General features: G+C 37.8%; 1 protein-coding gene across 1 annotated transcript in view; it reads right to left on the minus strand.

The window, feature by feature from the left end:
- The window catches only part of itfg1 (integrin alpha FG-GAP repeat containing 1), a 154,858-nt gene that overhangs the window by 25,291 nt on the left and 117,233 nt on the right, over positions 1–12,334 (minus strand). The window contains exons 13-14 of the mRNA XM_024295946.2: positions 12,020–12,063; positions 7,934–8,012 (exon numbers count right to left, since the gene is read on the minus strand). Coding sequence (XP_024151714.1) covers positions 7,934–8,012; positions 12,020–12,063 — 123 coding nt within the window. The remainder of the gene's footprint in view (positions 1–7,933; positions 8,013–12,019; positions 12,064–12,334) is intronic.

The following is a 12,334-nucleotide window of genomic DNA, read 5'->3' on the forward strand; positions in this document are numbered from 1 at the left end:
ACTGTTATGTATTTGAATTATCCCTTTGTGACATGAGTGGAGAAATGTTGCACTTCAATATGTCATTGACATTTGGGGATTCTCTGTATATACTACACAAAAGTCTATCAGAACAATTCGCTGCACTAAATATCGTGACGACACTCATCCTCTTTTTGTCAAATCTAAAACGATCGGATTTCATAGCATTGAAGACGGTTCAATTTCTTCATAAAATAAGATAGAACTTCCTTCCGAATCACTTACGAAATATCTTTTGAATGAGAAAGAGGATACACATACAGGGTAAAAAACAATTTAACTTAGACTACGGCCACATTTCCCAAAATGCCACAGCGTGGCAACACAAATAAAAGTTTTTCAGTAAATTTGGTGGGATTGTATTCCGTCACATTTTTATATGCTGTGTTGTGGTTATGGAAGTTTAAAAAAAAGTTAAAATTCTATGACGACCAGACAGTTTTTCTCTAAAAGTTGACATTGGCCGCCTTGGTACACTTAGAGATTGCACTGTTTCAGTTCAGAGGCAGGAAGGCAATAATTGACTGATAGGAGGGTCTCCAAAGTCCCCAAAACCGTCTCAGGATTGGCCGATTTCAGACTGTCACCGTCCAGCCAACCCAATGTGCTGCTTCCCCACTGCCACCATCCAATAGACCCTTTTCACGTAATGTCACACATCCCCGGAAAGTGCAGAGTCGCTTATATTGTTTAGAACGGCAAAGCTCACAAAAAAAGGTAACCTAACCAATCGTAACTAAAATTTGGACAAAATTTATTTTAGAAATGTCCTTTCTGGCTGTATTAGTTTTCCCCTCTTACTCGAACTTTGAGAGTTCAAACAAGAGAGTAAAGTGAGAAAATGTTCATGTCTGTCTGGGACAAGTGTATAAAGTGTGCAGTGAGGGATTTTAGCTTTAAGAATTGTAAAAAATAAAGATGACAACTTTGCTGATTCTATTGCAGTTTTTTTTTTATAAACACTGTAAATAAATTTACTTACTGAAGCAAGTGGTCCATAGAGTTTAAAACGTTGCTTTTATGAATTTTTATCCCTGAGTTTTTTGTTGCTTTTCCTAACTTCTATTTTATATAGTTGCTTCTTTTTTTGTGGTTTATATAAGTAAAAGTGCTCCATGATTAAAGCTTTATTTAACTAAACTCTTTCAATCCTGTTCCTATGGACATATGGGTGTGACAAACAATACTTTAGACCAGATTCAATGGACACAAATTCCAAAATATTGAATGCAAGTTTATTGACATAAAAAATAAAACAAAAAATATTAAAAGAAGATATGAGAATGGTGTAGTTGGACGTATATTGCTTTCCTAATAAACCAAATGATTGTTTTTCTTTATCACTAATGATCTAAAACTGCAGGCGGTTCCATTAGACAAAAGCCTTTTAAGGGTTTTGAGCTGAATAATGACGCTTTCAGAACATGGTTACTTCTGAGGCAGCAGCAAACTACAAAGATTTAACAGCTTCTTCTCTTTTTCAAAGTAATTCAAATGGTGAGAAGTTGGAGGGAAAAGAGACAGAGCGATAGAGCGGAGAGGTAAAGGATTGAAAACCAGGCGAGAAGAAGCCTGATCAATAGTCAATTCTCCATGTGGACGCTTGGCTCCTCTCTTGTTTTTTTTTCTTCTGCAATATTTCCCTCTTTTCTCCTTTCCTTTGTTCTGATCTCTTCTCCTCTCATCTTTTTGCCTCTAATTTTACCCCTATTTTCACTTCTGTGCCTTTCTCTCCGACTCTGCTTTCAGCTCTGTCCTCCCATTTTCTCACCTTTCAGCCCAGTCGATTCCTCTGATCACCTCCTCTCCCATCTTACCTTCAGATTGTGAATTTTCTCTGCGTGTTTCAGGATTATCCTCCATACAGTAGGCAATAAAAATGGTCAGAGAAGCGGGTAACTTTCACTGCTGACCCGATGAGCTCTCTGTAAATGGAAGGCCGTAGATCAGGGGGACACGGAGCGTAATGAGCGGCTCTTAAGACGGTTCATGACGCAGCAGAAACAAACTGAAGCGATGAACGCGTCGACACAAATACGAACTCGTCTGATTTCCCATCTGAGTTATCAGTCAAGTTGTTTTGGATTTTCCAAATGTCAAGCAGATAAGATCAGTGTGCCGCTGGATGAGCTGCTACAGGTGGGCATTATATTAAAGGTTATGCATGTGTAAACAACAACTGTGCACGGCGTGCGCCTGGCGGACAATCCTTTGAACTCATTACACTAATTGGACAGTCGGCAGAAAGCTGCACATTGATCGGAGCTCTTACGACTCTCCTCCCGCCCGGTCCTCCGCTTACTTTTACCCTCAAAAAGCCCGGAGTCTTCCCTAAAGCCTGTTACCATGGCGACGATATCCATCTGATTTCAATTACCAACTTAGGGAAACTAACAGCCAAATATTATCAGTTCAAGTAATAGGTTATGGGAAGGGTACAAAGCTGGATTTCCATCTCAGGGAATTTATGTGAGAAGGAGAGTGATGAGAGAATCAAAAGGGGGAATACATTTTTTAAGAAGAATCAGTTAAAAAAAGACGTTTTTAAGGTTCAAAATTATGTTTGCAAACGAGTATTGGGTCTTCCTGGGTGTTTTTTGTCTAAAATTGTTTGTAAATATACAGTACACATCAACAACACTGGACAAATCTTCCTGTACAAGAGAAAAAAAAAGAAATGTCAGAGTCTTGGATGTTTTATAAAAAAAAAAAAAATAAAAAAAATAAAAAAAAAAACGCATTTAAATATGTTCTTGTAGAAACAATGCATTGTTTCTACATTCCCCATCCTCGTGAGCAATGATGCACACTGGGCTTTTGCAGAAACTTCTGGCAACGTACGTCTCATAATACGTACTGTATCATGAGACATACGCTAACATTTAGTACTGTATTGTGATACCAATTTTTATCGTATGTTTTACGAAACCTATGGCATCATGAAACGTATAGAACTGGTATTGAATCGTGGTACCGATTTTTATCGTATGCTTCACGATACAATAAGAATTGGTATTATATTGTGTTACCAATTCTTATCGGATGTCTCACGATAAGTATTGTATCATGAGACACATGTAAGAATTGGTATCGTATCGTGATACCAATTCGTATCGCATGTCTCACGATACATTTTGTATCATGAGAATTGGGCAATGCATCGTATTGCCAGACTTTTATTTATTTATTTAACCTTTATTTAGACTTGAGTGTTTTCACTACTACACATTTGGTCAGGGGGTTTTAATCAAACCAAAGAGTTAATACACATCTAAGTACTAAGCATAGTGGTTTGGAACAACTTAGTGATGATTTTTTTTATTTTTAGTCTGAAGAATTTCCTCATCAATGCCTATTTGAATGGAGTTCCCATCTGGGATCCAACATTAGTGTAGCAGAACAAACCCTACAAACATTTTAATTTATCTGAATGAAAATGGTTTATTTTGTTTATGGAAATCTAGTAAGAGAAAGTGAACAAAGCTTGGATCGCGTAGTCCTCATTTAACATGTTAAGTGTTTCCCTGAAGGAAAATCATTGCTGCGCTTTTATTTTTCTTGCATATGAGTTTGCATAACAGGAGAAAGAGCACATTAAAAGGTTTCTTAATGAATATGATCAACTATAAATCTCTACAATCACACCTCCTTCCCTCCCATGCCCCTCTGTGTGCCTCAGCAGGAGTTAGCTGATAATGAGATGTGGTGTTGTCAGAAGCACAGTCCATGCTCATCCATCCAGCCTGTTTAGTATCACAACACACACACAAACACACAACGTCACCATGTGAGGATATACAGTCACCGTCCCACACCCAGGGCACATGGAGAGTCTAAACAGAGGAAAGAACAGGTGCGTTGCTGTTGACCTTTCCCACACGAGCACGGATGACATTATCACTTTAACGCGCCTGCTTGCCTACCATGTCTGTAAATGGAGTGAGATGATTGCAGAATGTGTTTGCAGACTGATTCTCCAGACCTTTCCAGATTAAAATGACTAAACATCTGCCTCCGACATGTATCGTCTAGGTTTCACCATCCCACACTAAATCAGTTCCCTCTTTCTCTTCTGTCACAGCGTCCTCTGGAACTCAATATATTGTGTCCTCTCACTTCTTGTTTTTATCTCTCAGCACATTATCGTCTCTCCTTTCTTCTCTCTTCCCTTCAGGAGGGGGGTGAAGGGTAAGTGAAGAACGCTCGGAGGCAGAGCTGAGAGGCCTGTGCGCCGCGGTGTACGAGTGTGAGCGCAATCCATCATCGCTCCTCTCCAGCCGCCTGGCTCTCTGTTCTCCAAGGTGCAAACTACAGAATCATATTAAACGCACTTCAAGTTACAATACGGGCTGCATTTCCCGGCTGTTAAAAAGGGATCGGGGAGTCGCCCGCCCCGCTAAAGCTCTCCGATGTTTCTCTAAATCTTTTCCGAGCACTGAAACGGGGAAAAAAAGGAGCAGGAATGATGATGGAGAGACTGAGAGTGAAACATATGGTGTTCTGATGTACCAGACAGCAACACAGTCAGACATCTGCAGACTTTTTACAAGTCGTGAAGTTTTTACTGACTAGACGAAAAAAAAATGAGAGCATCTGGAACAGGATGAGAGCAGAGACCAATTTGTTTTTTTCTGAGTTGTTGATGTATACTTATGACAAACTACAAGTGTGGCGTTTATCATCCAAGGCTTTGACAGCTTGTAAAAAAATCTGATTTTATCATCAATTTTGACCTGGACCAAATTCTGCTTTTGTAATTCCAAATCTGTGCTCATAGGAAGCTTATAAAAAGATGCTAAGCTGGCAGTCTTTTCTTTCTGGTTTTGTAAACACCTTTAAAGCCCCACTCTGATCATCGTTTCCTTTACTTTCAGTGTTCCCAGTGGTCTTTTAACTTTAATTATGCCATTTTAGACAAAATAAAACACCCTTGTCGTTTTCTAGGACATACTTTCTGCAGGGCGTCAGTAGTTCATCAGAAATTCACCTCAGAGTTGTGGGTGGGGCTTGGCGTAAGTCTGCCCCTGCTTCCTGACATCCATCTGTTTACACGCTCTCCTGTTAGCTTACAGCCCCTCACACCCCAAACATAACATGTCCAGTGCAACAAATATAGCGAACAATATTAAGAAATATCTTTTAAAAGATAATTTCCTTTAAATATGTCTTCCATCGTTGGAAAAGTGTCACAAGAACATGTTAAAAACACCACAAACACAAATTTCATCACAGTTGGTCTTTAAAGAAAATGACAAACTCATTTCCGTCTACGTCCACGCGTGCGTTGTGTGTGACTATTGCAGCCTTTGGATTGTTTATACTGGTTTACAGAGTGAAGTAAGAGATAAATGAGGAAATCAAAGTTTCGGGTGAAGAGCAAAGGTTATGTTTTCTGTTACGGCTTTAAATAAATGAAATATTCCTTTTTGTTATATATAACAAAAAAATGAAAATATACACATTGAACTGATTTTTTCTTATCTTTGACTGTTGTGTTTTTATCACTTTTTAATTAACAGTTTTAATTCAGTTGGTTTTTATGTTCTTTTGATTGCTTGCTCTTAAATCAACGATGCCTAAAGTCAGAACAGAGCAACAAAACGAGTAAATAAAATGATTTACAAATAAAACTGTCACTGGGCAAAGACTGCTTTTCTGCACCAGAGGGACACTGATGATTTCTAATTTAATTCTTAATAAAAAAAGACAAGTTTCTTACTCATAGCTTAATGATATCTGGAGCTTCATGTCTAAACCGAATAGAACTGTATTCATAAATACTGATTGGTGCACCACACTTTAAATAAAGCGTTTCCAACAAACAAGGGATTTTGGTCTCTGTGTGAGCAAACGTTGGCCTGAGAGGTTTGAAAATCATTCCCAAAATAACTACCAACAAACTTAACCAAAGAGACTGTGTGTGGATCCTCTTCATATTGGTTGCAGTGGGAGTGGGCGCAGGTGAACTTTCTTCCTACATCCTGTGGCTCTCACTTCCCCACTCTTACACTCAATGACCATTAACTGCATATTTCACAGAACTGGAGAGTGCAGAGAGAACCGGAATATTTTGTCCACTTTGTTTTAGTAAATGCAACATTTATACAAACACAGTAGAACACAAATCATGTAAAAGTGTTCTTTTTTTTTTACTATTTCTTAATTTACTAAATTTGCATTCCAGCTGTGCTAACAGACAAATGAAATCCGACAAAGTGGGATCATGATGCACCAGGGCTATAAATACCCCTGACCCCAGGCTGTCACTGCATCTTGTCCTCATCAGATCCGTGTCCTTCCCACACTGTAACAGTGGAGTAATCTGTGGCTAATAAGTAGCTGCTGTCCTCTGAGTTTTACCTGATCTCCGTCAGCATCCGTCTCACTGAAGGTAAAGGTAGTTCTTTAGGAATCTGAAGCAGCTTGGTAAAGAAAAGTCCATTAACTGATGCAGAGAAGTCTAATCCTTAGGAGGCCATGGCTCTAATAGATACTACTTAATAATCAAATTGCTGAAGCTTTAGGCTTTTTGACTGGCTTTAATTACATACTTTACAGAGCTGAGTTGTAAAGCAACTTCTGCAGTTATTCTCTATGAAACCTATTTTGGAAGCTGAGTTAAAGACATTTTACTGTTGGTTTGATGAAAAAGATTTCATCATTAGGCACTGAAAAGGCTTGGTCACACACAGCTGTACGGGGGTTGACCTGTATGGATACTGCAGGTTTTTGGGTTGTCTGGGCTAGTAGAGGAGAGCAGATGCAGCTTAAGGGTAGTACAGGTGTGTCTTTGAGTGCCATTGAAGCTACAACCACCTTAAGGGGTATAGTTACAAGTGGATATATAATTGTCATACATGTGCTTAGTGTATTGTGAAGCGTTAGTATGTACGATGTCCTTATGCCACACTCAAGTCGAAGGGTGTCATAATCTAGTTTAGTCTGTTTGGTTTGGTTTAGCAATCAGGTATTGTTTATATTTAATGACTGATTTTATGTTTTTGGACAATTATCAATGCGAAGCCCATAGAGACAAATGTGTGGTGTAATTGGGCTATTGTAATAAAATAGAAAAAGAGACAAAGGCTCCAAGAAAAAGGGAAATCAGGTTCCTACAGAGCCAGCAGAGACCAACAGATGTTTTTCAGTTGACAGTTCAGTATGAAGCTTGTTTTTTTTTATTCATTTGACCTGGTCACTCCATACTCAACTGGAGGTTTTCTTATCATACTTTCTCAGTTTCCCACCACACTTCAGTCACACAACATCACCAAAAAGTGCCTTCTCCTTCCCGTCTAACTCCAGGTGAGGAGACTAAACCGAAGCGAGGCTGAAAATCCACAAGTGATGCTGAAAACCTGCACAGACCAGGAATATGCGGTTCAGTCTAACTCAATCAGAAGGACCCATTTCAGTTCCTGAAAAAAATGCCATGCATTTTTATTTTACACTCTCGTAAACAAAGTCCAGAAGAGACAGCTGCATTCCCACCTCGGTAAGCACCTGTCAGCTCACACTTCAGGTAACCGAGTTGGTGTTAAAAGATGCTGTCAGTTAGATTCTGTCCTCCTACAAACCTGAGACTGCCTTTTAGCTGCAAACCCCACGCCGCTCCTCCTTTACATTTACGGGACACGTTTTTATTTTTAATTAAATACAGAGGGGATGAAAAGAAAATCAAAATCAAAGAAATCAAGGTCCCGCAATTCATTTTATTTACGGCTTTGTGGGTATGGAAGCCACAAGGACATCTGCGTTTGTTTGAAGGTTACATTTTAAAAACCCTTCCACAGAGGGATTGAGCTCAAGAACAGGCTTTTTCTTATAGACAAACACCTTTTTTTAAATCAGTTTTCTGGACTGAAAAGGAAAGGTAAACAAGGGATACAGAGAGAAGAAGGGAGAGAATTACCTGAGGCATTTTTCAGCTTGCCATTGGAGTCTGCTGTGGTGTACATGACATAGGCACCTGGTTGGTTCACCCCGAAAGGCTGTAGAGACAAACACAAGCCAAAAAAGAAATATTTTAGCTGACGTATGACTGACATTAGCTGTCAGTCAGGCGGGGGAAAGCAGAGATCAGGAGGGCACGAGAATAACTCCAGGCAGCTCCTATATTTTTATCACTTTGTGGCGTATCAAAGGTCTGACCCAGCTGGCTGGAGTCTGCCTGAGCATAAATGAAAGCGTCATTTGCATGTTTATGCACCTGTGTGGGTAGATACTTAACTCTTGTCTTATCTCCTCATTATGAGGGGGCTGACGGCTAATGATGAGACCCGTGGAGCCGTTCTGCGCTTCACATCGGCTAATTGCGAGTGTGTTACGCATGCAGACACGCTGCGAGAGAGACTCGGCCCTTTATGCTGTGACACTCAGCGGTGGGGACAGAGGGGAATAGAAATGAGGCCAAAGAAAACAGATGAGGAGAAAGAGACGAGGAAGCCACAGAGGAACCCAGAGGAGGGGAAGTGGGAAAGAGGTGTGACTAAGAAGAAGAGGAGTAGAAGAGTGAAATGAAAAGACACAAACCGCTTGATGGATGGGAGAGGATAGGAGCTAAAACAGCTGCAAGCACCGCTTGTATTCATCATAAATTTCACTTAGAGTGGACGGACTAAAAGCAAAACAACTCCAATACCAGCAGCCTTTTGTCCATGTCAAAGCTAATGTGTTCTTTCCACTGGTGAAAGGTTGTATGAAGAGTGATACCACTGGCTGCTTTTTTACTGTTTATTTGCAACTACATGTGAAGATCTGCTATTGATCACATCATGACACACTAAAGATACCCATAGCCGAAGATTCAAAACATTGATTTCTTTCCCTGCTTTGTTATTTATAATACAGAAATGGATCTTTATTACCCCCAAACAGACAGCACAGGTTAACCGCGAAAGCTTAATGTACCATCGACAGCTCTGCGTGGCCGCATTGAAAGAGATCTTTAAAAAGTTTTAAGATATAGTCTCGCAGGTTTCTATAGAAACACACCCATCCACATTTTAACCGTCACTGTTGAGTTTACCAATTACATGATGCCAACTTACCATGAGAGCAGTATTCATTCAAAGTTTAACATAAATGTTTATTATTTGTTTGATTTTTAATTTAAAACATACAGGAGCTGTGGCATATAACTGTGATAACTTTTTAATAAATCATTTGAAGATTGTACTTAGTTTATACAATGCATTTGCCTTTTAAATGCATTTTTTATATTGTTTTGACCACAACTTTTCTTATTTTTTGGCTTATCGACATTTCTTGTCTCCATACACCTTTGATATTTGTTATAAAACTCAAAAACAATTTTATGTCAGTTTTCAGGATTTTTGCAGTAAAAAACAATATTTATTACTTGTCATTTCATTTTCTTTAACTGTTTCAAGTTTATTTTGGGATTATTGTGTAATACAAAGAAACGTGATACAAAGAGAGGCTATTTTTAAGGTAAAGTATATATATATATATATATATATGTGTGTATGTTAAATATTCTTCAATGCATTTATATAAAATATATACAGATATATGTATAATATATATATATATATAAATTAAAAAGAAAAAACGCCCCTCTCACCCTCCTCGGGCGGTTTTTCCTCCAAGCTCTGGTCCTACCAGAGGCCAGGAAGCTTAGGAGTCTGCTGCAGTATCTTAGCTGTTCCTAGCACTGCGTTTTTCTGGGCTTTTCTAGACTTTGATGACATATTTTATATATATATATATATATATATATATATATATATATATATATATATATATATANCCTATATATGTAGATATACATCTCTATATATAGTGTATATATATATATATATATAATTGAATGGCAAATACTAATGTAGTAAAAAAGAACTTCAAAACTAAAATACTAAAGGTTACATATTTTTACATTTTCTCTAAGTTAGGCACTAAAAAGGCCTTTCTTTTAAAGGGTTCCTGTTTTCTAACTACAAACAATGTGATTCACTACATTCCCAAGGAAGTCAGCTCTGCTCTCCCTGCCCCAGAAAGAATGTCCCAAAAAGGATTCAGCTCATCTATAAACGTTGAATGCATTAGTCATGCTGTTTGGAACCCTAATTTCTTTGGAGTCGTCCTTCTTGGGTTTGGTCCTCTGAAGGCCTACGAAGCTGACTGCAGCTTTAAGTAGGGCTGGGTTTAGGAAAAATCAATTAATCAACATCAAAACGATCTGTACTTAGAGAATCAACACAGATTAATCACATCCATGCATCCAGTTTTCTTTAAGTAATTGGAAAAAAATGTATTTCGTTCATTTGAATGTATGAAGTTAAAATTTTACTAGAGAATATTATATCTTTATTCAGTTAAAATGGGAAAACAATGTTTTTTCATAACCAAGCAAACATTAGTTGTGTTTCCATTACAGATATAGACAGAACTTTATTGAAATTCTAGAAAAAAAAATACTAATTTGCAATTACATCGATTTCATCAAATCATAATTATGCAAATAAAGACAAATCAACTTGCGAGGAAAAGTCATTCAAAAACAAGGATGTCAAGAATACTTGTCAAGTTTCATCTATCAAAGAAATATCTCAAAAAAACACTGCGATTGACAAATGCGATCATGTTTTTGTATCTAAACCTTCTGTAGAGATAAAAATAAACATACAATCACGACGCACACACAAACCCCAAAAACAGACACTTCTCTCTGTGTGTCTCAAAAATAGATAAATTAAAGAAGTGTAGACCCACTAACTACTTGCTTCTTCTTAGCAGAAACATAGGGTAATATATTTAGGTTATTCATTTACCAATGATGGCAAAAACAACAACAAAAAAAAGCTCTACCAGAAGCTGTCAACCGTTGTAGAAAAACGCGCGTCTGGTGTGAATTGCAGGAGAGAGCGGATGCTGCGCGGACTCCGCTCTGCGCGCTTTGCAGCGTTTTCGCGCCCAATGTGAGCCTTGTATGAGACTGGTCTCCGTTTGTTGGTTATTTGACTCATTTAAATCCGAAAAGTGTGTACATTTCAGTTTTTTATTCCAACACAGGCAAGTTTTTTAGAAATTGTCGTGTTTCCATTAGGCAAAATTGTTATCGTAAATCCAATTTGTGCATTTTCATAGTCGAGGGAAACGCAGCTAAAGCCTTGAAAGTTAACTTTAAAGATGAATTCCTTTTTTTTTTTAATTAAATTGTGAAACAAAATCAGTGCTTTAACTGAGAACCAGTTTGGGGTCTTATCAGGCAGACTGCTTCAGGTTACTGATAAACTACAGATATTTACAGACACTCTGTAAACTCTGTTTGTCATCAAGTGGTTTTGCATTTTAGTAAGAAGGAGATCCAACCCTGACCTAGAAATGACAAGAGAAGATTACCAACTACAGTATTTATGATCTGCTGCTTTATGCTCTTTTGTTTCAACATCTCATAAACATAAATACTTGAACAGAGAAAATGTAACAGTAGTTTTATTCTCATTTCCACACACTTGTGAACAGATTTCTACATTTTCTGCACACAGACTTTCTTTTTTTTTTTTACAGTTGTACAAACATAGCATAAAGAACCTTTTTTTACTCAACTCAACCTTTTGTTTGATAAGAAACACTCACAGAGAACTAGGTGGGATTTATTATTCGCATGTGAACAGTCTTTGTTAAACTTCTTTAAAAACTGAGTGTATGTTTGGTCACAAACTTTTAATTAACTTGATAATTAAGCAATTTAAAGCTTTATGGTCATCCAATCTATACATGTTGCAAACAATCATTAATGGGTTAATTTGGTCGTATTTTCATCATTTTCAAACATGCTTAAAAATACTGTTTTTATTTTCAATTCAATTGAATTCAGTTCATGCAGTTTTTCTTCTATAATGAAGACAAATATATATATATTTATATTCAGATTTGTTTGCCACCAACTAGGCTTTTTTACTGATAAGCAAACAGACAAAAGAATAAATATCACACTTTTATTTTATTCCTTAAAAGAGAGCGGAGTTCTTACCTTGACATGTTCGTTACAGTCATTAAAGCAGAGGCCGCTGAGCACTGAGAAAGACAGGAAAATAAACAGTCAGACATCTATATCAGCACAACAAAAAGCCACTGTGGCGGAGCAGGTGTCATCTGTGATGCTGATGTTGCAGCACCACCCATCAAGACGGATTCTCTCTGCTGTGTTAAGGTGGACGAGACAGGAAAGGAGTGGAGGTCATAAACTCACTGCCAGGAAATATAAACATGAAAAAATCTGCTAATTATTAACATGGAAGTGTGTGCCACAAGAGCATTGCACTTATTTGTGCATACAAGCAGAGTG

This window comes from Oryzias melastigma, linkage group LG3 (genome assembly GCF_002922805.2).
Source record: "Oryzias melastigma strain HK-1 linkage group LG3, ASM292280v2, whole genome shotgun sequence".
Taxonomy (NCBI): Eukaryota; Metazoa; Chordata; class Actinopteri; order Beloniformes; family Adrianichthyidae; genus Oryzias; species Oryzias melastigma.